We start from the raw sequence: 15,969 nt of genomic DNA, 5'->3' as shown, positions 1-15,969 counted from the left end.
CTCTTTACTCTGAGGTGATGGCACTTTGAACAGTGTTAAAATGCATATCTATTCCATTACATCAACTGTTCTGAGATGTGAGAGAAGAGAGAACCTGTGTATCCTGAGGGTGATAACTTCAAAGGACCATCCCTCCCTCCCTTCCACATCCCTCTCTCGCTCGCTTGCTCGCTACCTCCCTCCTCCCTTGCTCCCTCCCTCCCTCCCTTGCTCCCTCCCTCCATGTATCCCAGATGTCCGTATGCACCCAGAACAGAATTCAACATCAACCCTCTCCACAGCTGGCCAACATCTAACAAGCTAAGGCTGGGGCCATGCCAGCGAAGGTGTGTGTGTGTGTGTGTGTGTATACACACTACACACCTATCACCATCCTTTCACTCTCATTCATCCCTATTCATTCCTATTCTTCCTTCTCTTGTGTTAGTCTGATCAAACACACCTAGTAACCTTTGTGCTTCTCTCTCTGTCTCTCTGTCTTCATCTAATTCAATAGAATGTGAGTACAGTACATCAAGGGCTTGTAGATTGCTGTGGACAGCTGTGTGTTAGTGTTAGTGGTTAAATGCCTGTTCACGTAAGCAGTCTTTTGATCAGACAGGTTCTCTCCAGGGGGGAGGAGGGAGCCGCAGGTGTACCAGCGTATCAAGCTGTGTGTGTGTGTGTCTGTATGTGTGTGTGTGCGTGTGCGTGTCCATGTGCATGCGTGCGTGCGTGTGTGTGCGTGCGTGTGCTTTTCGATCAGTCTGGTTCTCTCCAAGGGAGGTAAAGCCCCAGGTGTACAAGTGTTACAGACTTGTCCCAAATAGCCCCCTTTTCCCAATATAGTGCACTACTTTTAACCTCAGGGTATTATAGGGAATAGAGGGCCACTTGCAAAGCTACCATAGATTGATGTTAAAAACCCTTTCAAACTTAGAGGACGAGACCCAGTCACAGAAAGCTAGTGTTGTTAACACTTAATAGTGTTTGAATGAAGGCTTGGCTAGGCTAGCTGATAATGTGCATGTTGCTGCTGAATACCAAGAAACCCACAGGAAAGATTGTGACTAGGATCAATGACTTTCATACATCAATTTTTTTCTTCAATTGCAGCCATTTCCTACAATGGTGTAGTAGGTCCTATTTCGGGCAGAGGGACGAGCATTCACAAACACACACACTCATTCAAGTAGACAAACACACCTGCTGCTAAGAGTCATACGCTTCTCTTTGATACTTGTAGATGTCAAACACTCTCTAGTGTTGGAAGCTGTGTGAGGAAGACTGTGATGCTACGGTTCATCATTTAAGACACTAAACAGTGAGACACGGCTCTGAAGACAGCAGGACATGAAAAACAAAGAAAAGAGGGGGAAAAATGAAAAGAGAAGATAAACTGCCATCTGATATATCTCTGTGAGACTGAACAGCATCTAATCTGACGTGATGAGATAAGAGATGTGTTCATTTCAGATACTGTATCAAAGGCTTACTAAACACCCGGTTGGTTGAATAGCAGCCTTTTGTAGTAAACAAACATCTCTTCTGGCCTCAAATCTTTTGAAATATCTGTGAACAAAATATGTTTGAACAGATGTAGTCTCGTGAAGTTTGTATTTTAACATGGTGTTAGCATCATGGAACGTTAAGGGGCTTTAAAAACCGGGCAAAGAAAAATCTGCTGTTTTTTTTAAGTAACCGAAATGACATTTATATTTGTGTGGACCAAGTGATTAAATCTGAAGCCAACTACAAGTGCCAAACCCACGGTTTCTCATTTCAAATATTTGTCAAAGATATTATCCTTGTTTCCACACACACACACATCAGGGTCCTAAGAGACACTGAAGCTTCTATTTGATTTGATTATCTTTTAGCTCATGTCTCTGACTTGGTCTATCTGTTTATTGAGCTAGAACAACCAAGAGGAATGCCCAAGGTAAATGAAGAAGGCTATTTGAATAGTTGGAGTAGTTTGGAGCCCGTTATGTTTAGCGAGAGAGAAGAAGAACACCAGATTTAGAGTTTCAACATTGACACGGATGAATATGCATTAATACACAGGTTGGGTTTGTGTTCTTTTCTAATTGTGATATTCTATCCTTACAAATCTACTCTCAAAATGACATACACGTGTAGGCAGCACTAACAAACCTGCACTTCGTCCTTACAATCAAAACAGACAACATCCCATGTGAAAGAGTCTACCGTTCAATAAGTCATCACTAGGAATTATGCATCGAAACGGAGCTATCAACTGCTAGGGTTCCCACACAGCTGCTACTACGACCAATCAGTAACGTAATCAATGAACACTTGGGAGAGAATGAGACTTTGGGTGCCTCAAGAAAAGGGTCAACGGTTAACATGGGAAGATGAAAAGGGTCAACGGTTAATATGAGAAGATGAAAAGGGTCAAAGGTTAACATGGGAAGATGAAAAGGGTCAAAGGTTAATATGAGAAGATGAAAAGGGTCAACGGTTAACATGGGAAGATGAAAAGGGTCAAAGGTTAATATGAGAAGATGAAAAGGGTCAAAGGTTAACATGGGAAGATGAAAAGGGTCAAAGGTTAATATGAGAAGATGAAAAGGGTCAACGGGTTAACATGGGAAGATGAAAAGGGTCAAAGGTTAATATGAGAAGATGAAAAGGTTCAAAGGTTAACATGAGAAGATGAAAAGGGTCAAAGGTTAATATGAGAAGATGAAAAGGGTCAACGGGTTAACATGGGAAGATGAAAAGGGTCAAAGGGTTAACATGGGAAGATGAAAAGGGTCAACGGTTAACATGGGAAGATGAAAAGGGTCAAAGGTTAACATGGGAAGATGAAAAGGGTCAAAGGTTAACATGGGAAGATGAAAAGGGTCAACGGTTAACATGGGAAGATGAAAAGGGTCAACGGTTAACATGGGAAGATGAAAAGGGTCAACGGTTAACATGGGAAGATGAAAAGGGTCAACGGTTAACATGGGAAGATGAAAAGGGTCAACGGTTAACATGGGAAGATGAAAAGGGTCAACGGTTAACATGGGAAGATGAAAAGGGTCCGACATTCAAATGAATGATGACGCGTCCTGTAAATAAGACGAGTCACCATGTTAAAGAATCAAGAATCCGCCGAGGTTGAGAAGCTAATCCACTTTTATGACTCTAAGCTGACATTTCACAAAAGAATAACAACATGCAACTTAGGGGGCGGGGGAAAAGACAAGAACAAAAGATCCTGATCCTACCATCTTGGAATACACAGACATTCTAACACATCATAATTGAATGACCTTTGAATCTCATTGGAGCCTATTGACATTTTACTGTAATACATAATAGCGATATATTTGAACCCTCTTGCCTATCGCCTACCTATACCTGTGTCATATATATCTGTATGCTTCAAATATTGCATATCTCATAATAATATGTTAAATAAACTGGCTTTTCCAACTGGGTATTTTAAAGTGGCACTTCGCTACTTATTTAACCTGATATTCCTACTGTCCTTCCTGCAACATGCCGGTGTCCACATGGAGATATTGAATATGAGCTTAGAAAATAGTGGAGTGCCCCTTTAATTCTAACGGATAATGAGAAAGAATGAAAGGAGGATAAGCTGGACGACGAGCGATCGAGTGAGAGATTTGTTCCTCTCTGATCTCTTCCTGTCTTCAAGAAAAACCAAAACATACTGCAGGTAAGCGGACATCTTTGACATCTTTGTGGTTGTGGTGTGGGTGCGCTTGTGTATTTATGTGACCATCTGAGTGTGAGCGTTGAAAAAAATATTTTATAGATCCACTTCAGTGTTTTCTGTAATCCACCTGAGGTATACAATTTTCCTTCAAAACGTCGATACACAACGCTGCACAAATGTCAACAAGGGGGGGACAAGAGACAAGAACTCCATTTTGTGAAACTGACCGGGACTTTGTTTTACTTTGTGTTTCACCAACCAAGATGGCGTCCGATCTCGATCTCTCATTGGATATGGTGCATCTATCCAGTAGGGACAGGAGAGCATCTTCTCTGAAGCCCTTGGTTCATGGGTGATTCATGAGAACATTGTCTATTCCTCTATGGTACGGCATATGTTCTCATTCACTCCCCACGTCTCTTCACTATAGCTCTCACATATTGATTTATTTTCCATTCAAAAGGTGCCCTTTTGCTAATTCTAGTATTTCTAGATTAGCCTTTATATCTCATCCTAACACACACAGAGGGACACATCTGCATTCATACAGATCCAATATGTTTTATAACTAGAAAACCCATCAAATATGCAACCTTGATTTTTTTTCACCTATCAAATGTTAAGCTAAAAGAAAAAGTTGGTAATCAATGCTACCTTATAGATGTGAATAAAAAACAACAACTTTGTACAAAGTCTCATCGAAAGGACTCTACAATCTGCTTATCTTAATAATGAGCATTGTCTTTTTTCAAGAGGACAAAACCATTAGACTACCATTAGCCACTGGGCTATGCTAGCCCTGTTGTCAATCACAGGAGCATTAGCATTAGCCGCTAAGCTAAGCTAGCCCTGTTAGTCAATCGTTTTCTTTTCGAGTTTCATCAATGTTCCGACAATGCTCACACGAAATTCACATTTTGTTACTTTTTTTGCTTTTCTTTGGGTGTATGGATGAGGGCGACTATACTCCATGCAAGCCCAGAATTAGCATGTTTTTCAAGGGTCCTGTCATTGCTGTAGTCCTCTCAAAGAATATCCACATGTCTCAGAAAATGAGATGCCTTAATTAAACTCCATTACCCAGAAGTCATTGTAATCCTCCACAAAATGTATACCAATCACTCAGCTTCAATTTTCACCCAATCGTCATGGAAAGAAGAGAACATGGACATCTCACTGATGAAAGAGAGAGAGCGAAAGAAGGAGGAGACGAGTTCATTGAACAGATATCAATCAAACACCTCTGGAGGAGAAAAAAAAGTTCCGACCGATAGATAAAGTTTCATCTGTTTTTCCTCGAGCCGGAATCCATCATCTGGCTTGTACCTTTAACTCCAAACCCCATCTCCCCTTCCTGTCCACCCCTCTTCTCAGTCCAAGGGTTGGTGAGGTACCCATGAGCATCTATCTCATAGTACTGTTGTCCATCTTTACTCCTGACAGAAAGATTTGCCTGGTCCAAACTCCCAGTGCTATTACATTTTTTCACCAGAGGGGGTGCCAGGGAGCTAGGTGACAGCAGTGACGTCAGAGACAAACTACTAAGTGTCTCTGATAAACGTTCGCTGTTAAAAGCCTGACTGGATCCTTCGCCTCCCATCCCTATCCCACAATCGTCATCTGAAGGGTCCATAGAGTCTTGCCTTGGGCACCCGGGACTGGTGCTGCTGCCACAGCTGCTCTGGCTCCTCTGGTGCCCTCTAGTGGCTTGGAGGTTGAATGCTGTACTGCGGCCTCTCATTGAGGGGTGACCCAGCGATCTGAGGGTTTGTCGTGTTTCGTCGAGGTGAGGGAGGGGGAGAGGGCAGAGGAGAGGCAGGGCCAGGGAGAGTCCCAGGTCTCCTCGAGGGGGGGAGACGCTAAAGCTGAGACCTTCCTCCAGGGTGGTCTGGAGGCTTCCCTCGGAGCTGCCTGTGGCCAGGGACGAGTCACTGTGGGACGGGTGCTGAGGAAGGATAGAGGGGATTGCGGGGTGGAGGGATAGCAAGGGGGGAAAGAAGAGAGAGCAGTAAGGAGAGAGAGAGAGAGAGAGAGAGAGACAGAGACAGAGAGAGAGAGACAGTAAGAGAGAGAGAAGTGAAAGAAACAGAGAGATAGACAGTAAGACAGAAAGAGAGAGAAAAAAGTGAATGAGAGCGGGATGAAGTATTTAAGCACAAGAACCAAGAAAACAGAGAGTCAAGTAGAGAAGGGATGACCTCGCTAATTAGTGTAGTGCTGCAGAAATGTACTGGAACAGAATCTCACAAAGCACTCTGGAAATGACATAAACAAAACAAATTGATACAGAAAAGGTCAGTTACATGCTGTTGCCATGGTTACCTCTGAAGTAGAAGAAGAATATTGCTTGTTTTTGTGTGCCATGAACTGAAAATGCACACTTAGCACCGTAGAATACCATTTAAATAAAAAATACTGTGCACTAAAGTCTAAATGGGAAGATATAAAGGTCTGAATAGGAAGATATTAAGGTCTGAATAGGAAGATATAAAGGTCTGAACAGGAAGATATAAAGGTCTGAATAGGAAGATATTAAGGTCTGAATAGGAAGATATAAAGGTCTGAATAGGAAGATATAAAGGTCTGAATAGGAAGATATTAAGGTCTGAATAGGAAGATATAAAGGTCTGAATAGGAAGATATTAAGGTCTGAATAGGAAGATATAAAGGTCTGAACAGGAAGATATAAAGGTCTGAATAGGAAGATATTAAGGTCTGAATAGGAAGATATAAAGGTCTGAATAGGAAGATATAAAGGTCTGAATAGGAAGATATTAAGGTCTGAATAGGAAGATATAAAGGTCTGAATAGGAAGATATAAAGGTCTGAATAGGAAGATATAAAGGTCTGAATAGGAAGATATTAAGGTCTGAATAGGAAGATATTAAGGTCTGAATAGGAAGATATAAAGGTCTGAATAGGAAGATATAAAGGTCTGAATAGGAAGATATAAAGGTCTGAATAGGAAGATATAAAGTTCTGAATAGGAAGATATTAAGGTCTGAATAGGAAGATATTAAGGTCTGAATAGGAAGATATAAAGGTCTGAATAGGAAGATATAAAGGTCTGAATAGGAAGATATAAAGGTCTGAATAGGAAGATATAAAGGTCTGAATAGGAAGATATAAAGGTCTGAATAGGAAGATATAAAGGTCTGAATAGGAAGATATAAAGGTCTGAATAGGAAGATATAAAGGTCTGAATAGGAAGATATTAAGGTCTGAATAGGAAGATATTAAGGTCTGAATAGGAAGATATAAAGGTCTGAATAGGAAGATATAAAGGTCTGAATAGGAAGATATAAAGGTCTGAATAGGAAGATATTAAGGTCTGAATAGGAAGATATTAAGGTCTGAATAGGAAGATATAAAGGTCTGAATAGGAAGATATAAAGGTCTGAATAGGAAGATATAAAGGTCTGAATAGGAAGATATAAAGGTCTGAATAGGAAGATATAAAGGTCTGAATAGGAAGATATAAAGGTCTGAATAGGAAGATATAAAGGTCTGAATAGGAAGATATTAAGGTCTGAATAGGAAGATATAAAGGTCTGAATAGGAAGATATTAAGGTCTGAATAGGAAGATATTAAGGTCTGAATAGGAAGATATAAAGGTCTGAATAGGAAGATATAAAGGTCTGAATAGGAAGATATAAAGGTCTGAATAGGAAGATATAAAGGTCTGAATAGGAAGATATAAAGGTCTGAATAGGAAGATATTAAGGTCTGAATAGGAAGATATAAAGGTCTGAACAGGAAGATATAAAGGTCTGAATAGGAAGATATAAAGGTCTGAATAGGAAGATATAAAGGTCTGAATAGGAAGATATTAAGGTCTGAATAGGAAGATATAAAGGTCTGAATAGGAAGATATAAAGGTCTGAATAGGAAGATATAAAGGTCTGAATAGGAAGATATTAAGGTCTGAATAGGAAGATATTAAGGTCTGAATAGGAAGATATAAAGGTCTGAATAGGAAGATATTAAGGTCTGAATAGGAAGATATAAAGGTCTGAATAGGAAGATATTAAGGTCTGAATAGGAAGATATTAAGGTCTGAATAGGAAGATATAAAGGTCTGAATAGGAAGATATTAAGGTCTGAATAGGAAGATATAAAGGTCTGAATAGGAAGATATAAAGGTCTGAATAGGAAGATATTAAGGTCTGAATAGGAAGATATAAAGGTCTGAATAGGAAGATATAAAGGTCTGAATAGGAAGATATAAAGGTCTGAATAGGAAGATATTAAGGTCTGAATAGGAAGATATAAAGGTCTGAATAGGAAGATATTAAGGTCTGAATAGGAAGATATAAAGGTCTGAATAGGAAGATATAAAGGTCTGAATAAGAAGATGTATAATTCAACTTTGATGCACTCACTCCTTACAGATATGCCCATGTATTGTGTTTTATTCCTTAATAACTGTCTCAACCACAGTGAGCTTTCTGGAACAAAATGGCAGCTGTGCATCACCTGGATACTTCCCCCTCTTAGAATATGAAAGAAGCTACAGTATATTGTAAATGTAATCTCTTATAGCAAGCATCCCCATGGACCTTAACTCTAGTGGAGTGTAGCCCTTACCAACGAGTGAAAAACAACTGAATCTGATTGGTATTTCACCCCATAAAGTCAATCCATTATAACACCCATGGCTGTTACACTGAAGTCCATATACGACACTATATGATAGCACACACCTGAATATACGGTCGATCTCCAAGGCATTTCTAGTTGATCGGCAAATATTTATGTAAAAAACCCAACGATAGGGTCTCCCGAGTGGCCCAGCGGTCTAAGGCACTGCGTCGCAATGCTTGAGGCATCACTAGGGTAGCAAGAGGGACATCAGAGACTGTAACGTTCTTTGCTTCACGGAAACGTGGCTTACTGGAGAGACGCAATCCGAAGCGGTGCAGCCAACAGGTTTCTCCACGCATCGCGCAGACAGGAAAAAACATCTTTCTGGTAAAAAGAGGGGCGGGGGCGTATGCCTTATGACTAACGTGACATGGTGCGATGAAAGAAACATACAGGAACTCAAATCCTTCTGTTCACCTGATTTAGAATTCCTCACAATCAAATGTAGACCGCATTATCTACCAAGAGAATTCTCTTCGATTATAATCACAGCCGTATATATCCCCCCCCAAGCAGACACATCGATGGCTCTGAACGAACTTTATTTAACTCTCTGCAAACTGGAAACAATTTATCCGGAGGCTGCATTCATTGTAGCTGGGGATTTTAACAAGGCTAATCTGAAAACAAGACTCCCCAAATTTTATCAGCATATCGATTGCGCAACCAGGGGAGGAAAGACCTTGGACCATTGTTACTCTAACTTCCGCGACGCATATAAGGCCCTGCCCCGCCCCCCTTTCGGAAAAGCTGACCACGACTCCATTTTGTTGATCCCTGCCTACAGACAGAAACTAAAACAAGAGGCACCCACGCTGAGGTCTGTCCAACGCTGGTCCGACCAAGCTGACTCCACACTCCAAGACTGCTTCCATCACGTGGACTGTGAGATGTTTCGTATTGCGTCAGATAACAACATTGACGAATACGCTGATTCGGTGTGCGAGTTCATTAGAACGTGCGTTGAAGATGTCGTTCCCATAGCAACGATTAAAACATTCCCTAACCAGAAACCGTGGATTGATGGCAGCATTCGTGTGAAACTGAAAGCGCGAACCACTGCTTTTAATCAGGGCAAGGTGTCTGGTAACATGACCGAATACAAACAGTGCAGCTATTCCCTCCGCAAGGCTATCAAACAAGCTAAGCGCCAGTACAGAGACAAAGTAGAATCTCAATTCAACGGCTCAGACACAAGAGGCATGTGGCAGGGTCTACAGTCAATCACGGACTACAGGAAGAAACCCAGCCCAGTCACGGACCAGGATGTCTTGCTCCCAGGCAGACTAAATAACTTTTTTGCCCGCTTTGAGGACAATACAGTGCCACTGACACGGCCTGCAACGAAAACATGCGGTCTCTCCTTCACTGCAGCCGAGGTGAGTAAGACATTTAAACGTGTTAACCCTCGCAAGGCTGCAGGCCCAGATGGCATCCCCAGCCGCGCCCTCAGAGCATGCGCAGACCAGCTGGCCGGTGTGTTTACGGACATATTCAATCAATCCCTATACCAGTCTGCTGTTCCCACATGCTTCAAGAGGGCCACCATTGTTCCTGTTCCCAAGAAAGCTAAGGTAACTGAGCTAAATGACTACCGCCCCGTAGCACTCACATCCGTCATCATGAAGTGCTTTGAGAGACTAGTCAAGGACCATATCACCTCCACCCTACCTGACACCCTAGACCCACTCCAATTTGCTTACCGCCCAAATAGGTCCACAGACGATGCAATCTCAACCACACTGCACACTGCCCTAACCCATCTGGACAAGAGGAATACCTATGTGAGAATGCTGTTCATCGACTACAGCTCGGCATTCAACACCATAGTACCCTCCAAGCTCGTCATCAAGCTCGAGACCCTGGGTCTCGACCCCGCCCTGTGCAACTGGGTACTGGACTTCCTGACGGGCCGCCCCCAGGTGGTGAGGGTAGGCAACAACATCTCCTCCCCGCTGATCCTCAACACTGGGGCCCCACAAGGTTGCGTTCTGAGCCCTCTCCTGTACTCCCTGTTCACCCACGACTGCGTGGCCACGCACGCCTCCAACTCAATCATCAAGTTTGCGGACGACACAACAGTGGTAGGCTTGATTACCAACAACGATGAGACGGCCTACAGGGAGGAGGTGAGGGCCCTCGGAGTGTGGTGTCAGGAAAACAACCTCACACTCAACGTCAACAAAACTAAGGAGATGATTGTGGACTTCAGGAAACAGCAGAGGGAACACCCCCCTATCCACATCGATGGAACAGTAGTGGAGAGGGTAGCAAGTTTTAAGTTCCTCGGCATACACATCACAGACAAACTGAATTGGTCCACTCACACAGACAGCATCGTGAAGAAGGCGCAGCAGCGCCTCTTCAACCTCAGGAGGCTGAAGAAATTCGGCTTGTCACCAAAAGCACTCACAAACTTCTACAGATGCACAATCGAGAGCATCCTGGCGGGCTGTATCACCGCCTGGTATGGCAACTGCACCGCCCTCAACCGTAAGGCTCTCCAGAGGGTAGTGAGGTCTGCACAACGCATCACCGGGGGCAAACTACCTGCCCTCCAGGACACCTACACCACCCGATGTCACAGGAAGGCCATAAAGATCATCAAGGACATCAACCACCCGAGTCACTGCCTGTTCACCCCGCTATCATCCAGAAGGCGAGGTCAGTACAGGTGCATCAAAGCTGGGACCGAGAGACTGAAAAACAGCTTCTATCTCAAGGCCATCAGACTGTTAAACAGCCACCACTAACACTGAGTGGCTGCTGCCAACACACTGACACTGACTCAACTCCAGCCACTTTAATAATGGGAATTGATGGGAAATGATGTAAATATATCACTAGCCACTTTAAACAATGCTACCTTATATAAATGTTACTTACCCTACATTATTCATCTCATACGCATACGTATATACTGTACTCTATATCATCGACGGTATCCTTATGTAATACATGTATCACTAGCCACTTTATACTATACTATGCCACTTTGTTTACATACTCATCTCATTGTACATACTGTACCCGATACCATCTACTGTATCTTGCCTATGCTGCTCTGTACCATCACTCATTCATATATCCTTATGTACATATTCTTTATCCCCTTACACTGTGTACAAGACAGTAGTTTTGGAATTGTTAGTTAGATTACTTGTTATTACTGCATTGTCGGAACTAGAAGCACAAGCATTTCGCTACACTCGCATTAACATCTGCTAACCATGTGTATGTGACAAATAAAATTTGATTTGATTTGATTTGATTTGATTTGACTACAGACCCAGGTTCGGTCACCGGCTGTGACCGGGTGACGCACGATTGGCACAGCGTTGTCCGGGTTTGGACTGCAGGGATGTCCTTGTCCCATTGCGCCCTAGCGACTCCTTGTGGCGGGCAGGGCGCCTGCAAGCTGACCTTGGACGCCAGTGCTTCCTCTGACACATTGGTGCGAGTTAAGTGAGTGTGTCAAGAAGCATTGCGGCTTGGCAGGGTTGTGTTTTGGAGGACGTATGGCTCTAGACCTTCACCTCAGTACAGGAGTTTCAGCGATGGGACAAGAGTGTAACTACCAATTGGGGAGCTGCACTGCACAACATTTTTTAACCATTTCATGTGACTAAAGGTACAAACTGCCTGGTGAGAGCAAATCAACTGCGCTATAGGCCTACCACCGGCCAATCGGATGGCTCAGATTACCGTTTCTGCAATGATGAGGCAGGCGTAAAAGAAAGCTACAGGAAAGTTGTGAGATTTCAAAACTTTTAAAACCAGGACTAGAGAGAGACTGTCCACGAATACAGCAAAGAGCTGCTGTTTTTATGAGTGAGTTCATGTTTAAGTTCTTACTCAGCACTGTCAACACTTTTTATTTAATACTTTTATTAGCCATAAAATATGTTTTCTTTGTACTTCCACTCCCGCCACAACAAGCAGTGCAGCTGTAATGAATGAGTGGGAAAGTTTATTGATAGGCGTTGTTTTATTAGCAGCTTGGGTCTTTTTTTAAACTGTTTGGGATAGGGGGCAGCATTTTCACATTCGAATGAAAAGCGCGCCCAGAGTAAATCTCCTGCTACTCAGGCCCAGAAGCTAATATATGCATATTAGTATTGGATGGAAAACACTCTGGGGTTTCTAAAACTGTTTGAATGATGTCTGTGAGTGTAACAGAACTCATATGGCAGGCGAAAACCTGAGAAAAATCCAACCAGGAAGTGGGAAATCTGAAGTTTGTAGTTTTTCAACTTGCCTATCGAATATACAGTGTCTATGGGGTCAAATTGCACTTCCTAAGGCTTCCACTAGATATCAACAGTCTTTAGAACGTTGTTTGAGGCTTCTACTGTGACGTGGGGGCGAATGAGAGCTGATGCAACCAGAGGCCTGCCAGAGTGCCATGAGCTGATCACGTGTGCACACGTGAGAGCGACATGTGTTCCATTGCAATTCTAAAGACAAAGGAATTCTTCGGTTGGAACATTATTGAATATTTATGTTAAAAACATCCTAAAGATTGATTCTATACTTCGTTTGACATGTTTCTACGAACTGTAATATGACTTTTTGAACTTTTCGTCTGAACCTCCTGGACTTGCCCACGCTTCGTGAGTTTGGATTTGTTTACCAAATGCGCTAACAAAATTTGGACATAAATGATGGACTTTATCGAACAAAAGAAACATTTATTGTGGAACTAAGATTCCTGGGAGTGCATTCTGATGAAGATCATCAAAGGTAAGTGAATATTTATAATGCTATTTCTGACTTTTACTGACTCCACAACATGGCGGGTATCTGCATGGCTTGTTTTTGTGTCTGAGTGCCGTACTCAGATTATTGCATGGTTTGCTTTTTCCGTAAAGCTTTTTTGAAATCTGACACAGCGGCTGCATTAAGGAGAAGTATATCTATAATTCTGTGCATATTATGAGTATTTCTGTATATTGATGTGGCTCTCTGAAAATTTGCCGGATGTTTTTGAGGCAGATATAAATATGAACTTTATCAAACAAAACATACATGTATTGTGTAGCATGAAGTCCTATGAGTGCAATCTTATGAAGATCATCAAAGGTTAGTGATTCATTTTATCTCTATTTCTGCATTTTGTGACTCCTCTCTTTGGCTGGAAAATGGCTATGTGTGTTTTTGTGACTAGGCTCTGACCTAACATAATCATATGGTGTGCTTTCGCTGTAAAGCCTTTTTGAAATCGGACAAGATGGGTAGATTATCAAGAAGTCTATCGTTAATTTGGTGTCTTGCACTTGTGAATGTATGAAAGTTACATATTTATAAAAAATGTTTTTTTATTTCGCGCTCTGCCTTTTCAGCTGAATGTTTTTGAGCCTAGCCGTAAGAAGTTTTAATATCGAGAAATATTTCACTTTCTCTGTTCATAGGAGTAACAACATGAATTTGTGCATGTTGCGGTGCGATCATTTGGAAGACGGTGTCCCTTTTTTTCAGTGTCAGTAGGGTATGGTAGTAAGTGCCAGGTGCACCGGTTTGAGTTTGTCAAGAACTGCAACTCTGCAGGGTTTTTCACGCGCAACAGTTTCCTGTGCACAAGCATTTCGCTACACTCGCAAAAACATCTGCAAACTATGTGTATGTGACCAATAACATCTGCTAACCATGTGTGTGTGACCAATAACATCTGCTAACCATGTGTGTGTGACCAATAACATCTGCTAACCATGTGTGTGTGACCAATAACATCTGCTAACCATGTGTATGTGACCAATAACATCTGCTAACCATGTGTGTGTGACCAATAACATCTGCTAACCATGTGTGTGTGACCAATAACATCTGCTAACCATGTGTATGTGACCAATAACATCTGCTAACCATGTGTGTGTGACCAATAACATCTGCTAACCATGTGTGTGTGACCAAAAACATCTGCTAACCATGTGTGTGTGACCAATAACATCTGCTAACCATGTGTGTGTGACCAATAACATCTGTTAACCATGTGTGTGTGGCCAATAACATCTGCTAACCATGTGTATGTGACCAATAACATCAGCTGACCATGTGTATGTGACCAATAACATCAGCTGACCATGTGTATGTGACCAATAACATCAGCTGACCATGTGTATGTGACCAATAACATCAGCTGACCATGTGTATGTGACCAATACAATTTTTATTTGATTTGTGTGTATCAAGAATGGTCCACCACCCAAAGGACATACAGCCAACCTGACACACCTGGGATGGGCAACTCAATATTAGGAAGGTGTTCTTAATATTTTGTACACCCAGTGTACATTTCACTACATGAATACTCCCTCTACCAATATGACCCCATGACCTCTTACCTGGGAAACTAGGACCCTACTGTTGGCCCCTGAGGAGTCTAGGACCCTGCTTTTGGCCCCTTGGGAGTCTAGGACTCTGCTGTTGGCCCCTGGGGAGTCTAGGACACTGCTGTTGGCCCCTGGGGAGCGCAGAGAGGACCAGGAGGCTGGGGAAGGCAGCCTGGATGCCTCTCTCCCCCCTGGGTCTACCCCCGTCCTGTGGATGGGTGGGGGGACCGCTGTGGCTGTGGCGGGGTGAAAGAACTCCACAGGGAGATGGAAGAGAGGAGAGGAGGAACCTCTACATCCGACACTGCCAACCTGGTCACTGTGATGGCCATCATCATCTGTTGACATACAGTTATTATCTATAGAAAGATAGAAATGTTGCATGTAGAATGAACATGAGTTATCTATCCAGTTATCCATCCATCCATCCAGTCATCCATCCAGCTGTATAACGCTAATGTTATGGTGGGAGGAAGGATAGGCATGTCATTGAATGTCGTTAATCAATGTCTTTGTGTATGCTTGCCCATCTGTCTTTTAGTTAATTAACATTGGGATGTCGGTGTAATCAACTGTGTGAATACGGAGCAAAACATAATTTTCTCTCTCACACATCTGAGCATGAGAAGGAAAACCTTCTGAATGAAATGATCATTTCAATGTCATTGCAAAGTCATGTGATCATCACTAAACACAGTCAGTTAAATACCAAGATCATAAACCAAGGTCACAAGATGAAAATGTCAACTGGTAATGTATGCACACATATCCATCAGATTTCACAAGTGCTAATGAGATGGAAGAAAAAGGAGAACAAGGTTACCTCTGTTGTGGTGGAGGAACTGGAGAGACTGGCTCTGGAACTGGGGCTGGGCACCCACCTCTAGCAGGAATCCTACCCCATCTTCAGGGCCTCTGCTGTGGGGTCGAGAACCTCCGTGCCCCCAACGCCCTCCACACCCAGCCTGAATCCCCCTCAATTCCTCAGAACTGTGGGAGTCACTGCTCCCTCTCTCCTCCTATAGAGAGAAAGAGATTGGGGGAGGGGGAGTACCTCAGAGTTATCCTATAACAAATATAAGCATTCAGGATGACTTCAATTAACACTCACATATAATCTGTAAAGTTCCAGGTACTACTGCTAGCATTATTAGAAATCAATAAGCATCTGTTGCTATGGCTATAAGGGCTAGCCCTAGAGTGAATGACCATGTAACATTCTATCTCCCCCCTCATTATATCTATCTATTAGCATTTTAAGTGTATTAACCAAATGAGGCTACCCCTGGTGTAGCATGTTAAAAGAGTTCAACTACCACACT

At 42.6% G+C, this 15,969-nt stretch overlaps 1 protein-coding gene across 1 annotated transcript in view; it reads right to left on the bottom strand.

Annotated features, from left to right (window-relative positions):
- Positions 1 to 219: 219 nt before the first annotated feature.
- LOC110495059 (voltage-dependent T-type calcium channel subunit alpha-1I) overlaps positions 220 to 15,969 on the bottom strand; it is a 99,646-nt gene continuing 83,896 nt past the window's right edge. The window contains exons 29-31 of the mRNA XM_036948343.1: positions 15,471 to 15,666; positions 14,660 to 14,985; positions 220 to 5,618 (exon numbers count right to left, since the gene is read on the bottom strand). Coding sequence (XP_036804238.1) covers positions 4,956 to 5,618; positions 14,660 to 14,985; positions 15,471 to 15,666 — 1,185 coding nt within the window. The 3' untranslated portion in view covers positions 220 to 4,955. The remainder of the gene's footprint in view (positions 5,619 to 14,659; positions 14,986 to 15,470; positions 15,667 to 15,969) is intronic.

The sequence above is a fragment of the Oncorhynchus mykiss genome, chromosome 17 (genome assembly GCF_013265735.2).
Source record: "Oncorhynchus mykiss isolate Arlee chromosome 17, USDA_OmykA_1.1, whole genome shotgun sequence".
Taxonomy (NCBI): Eukaryota; Metazoa; Chordata; class Actinopteri; order Salmoniformes; family Salmonidae; genus Oncorhynchus; species Oncorhynchus mykiss.
Note: the sequence above shows the minus strand (reverse complement) of the source record. Positions and strands in the feature narration are given on the sequence as shown.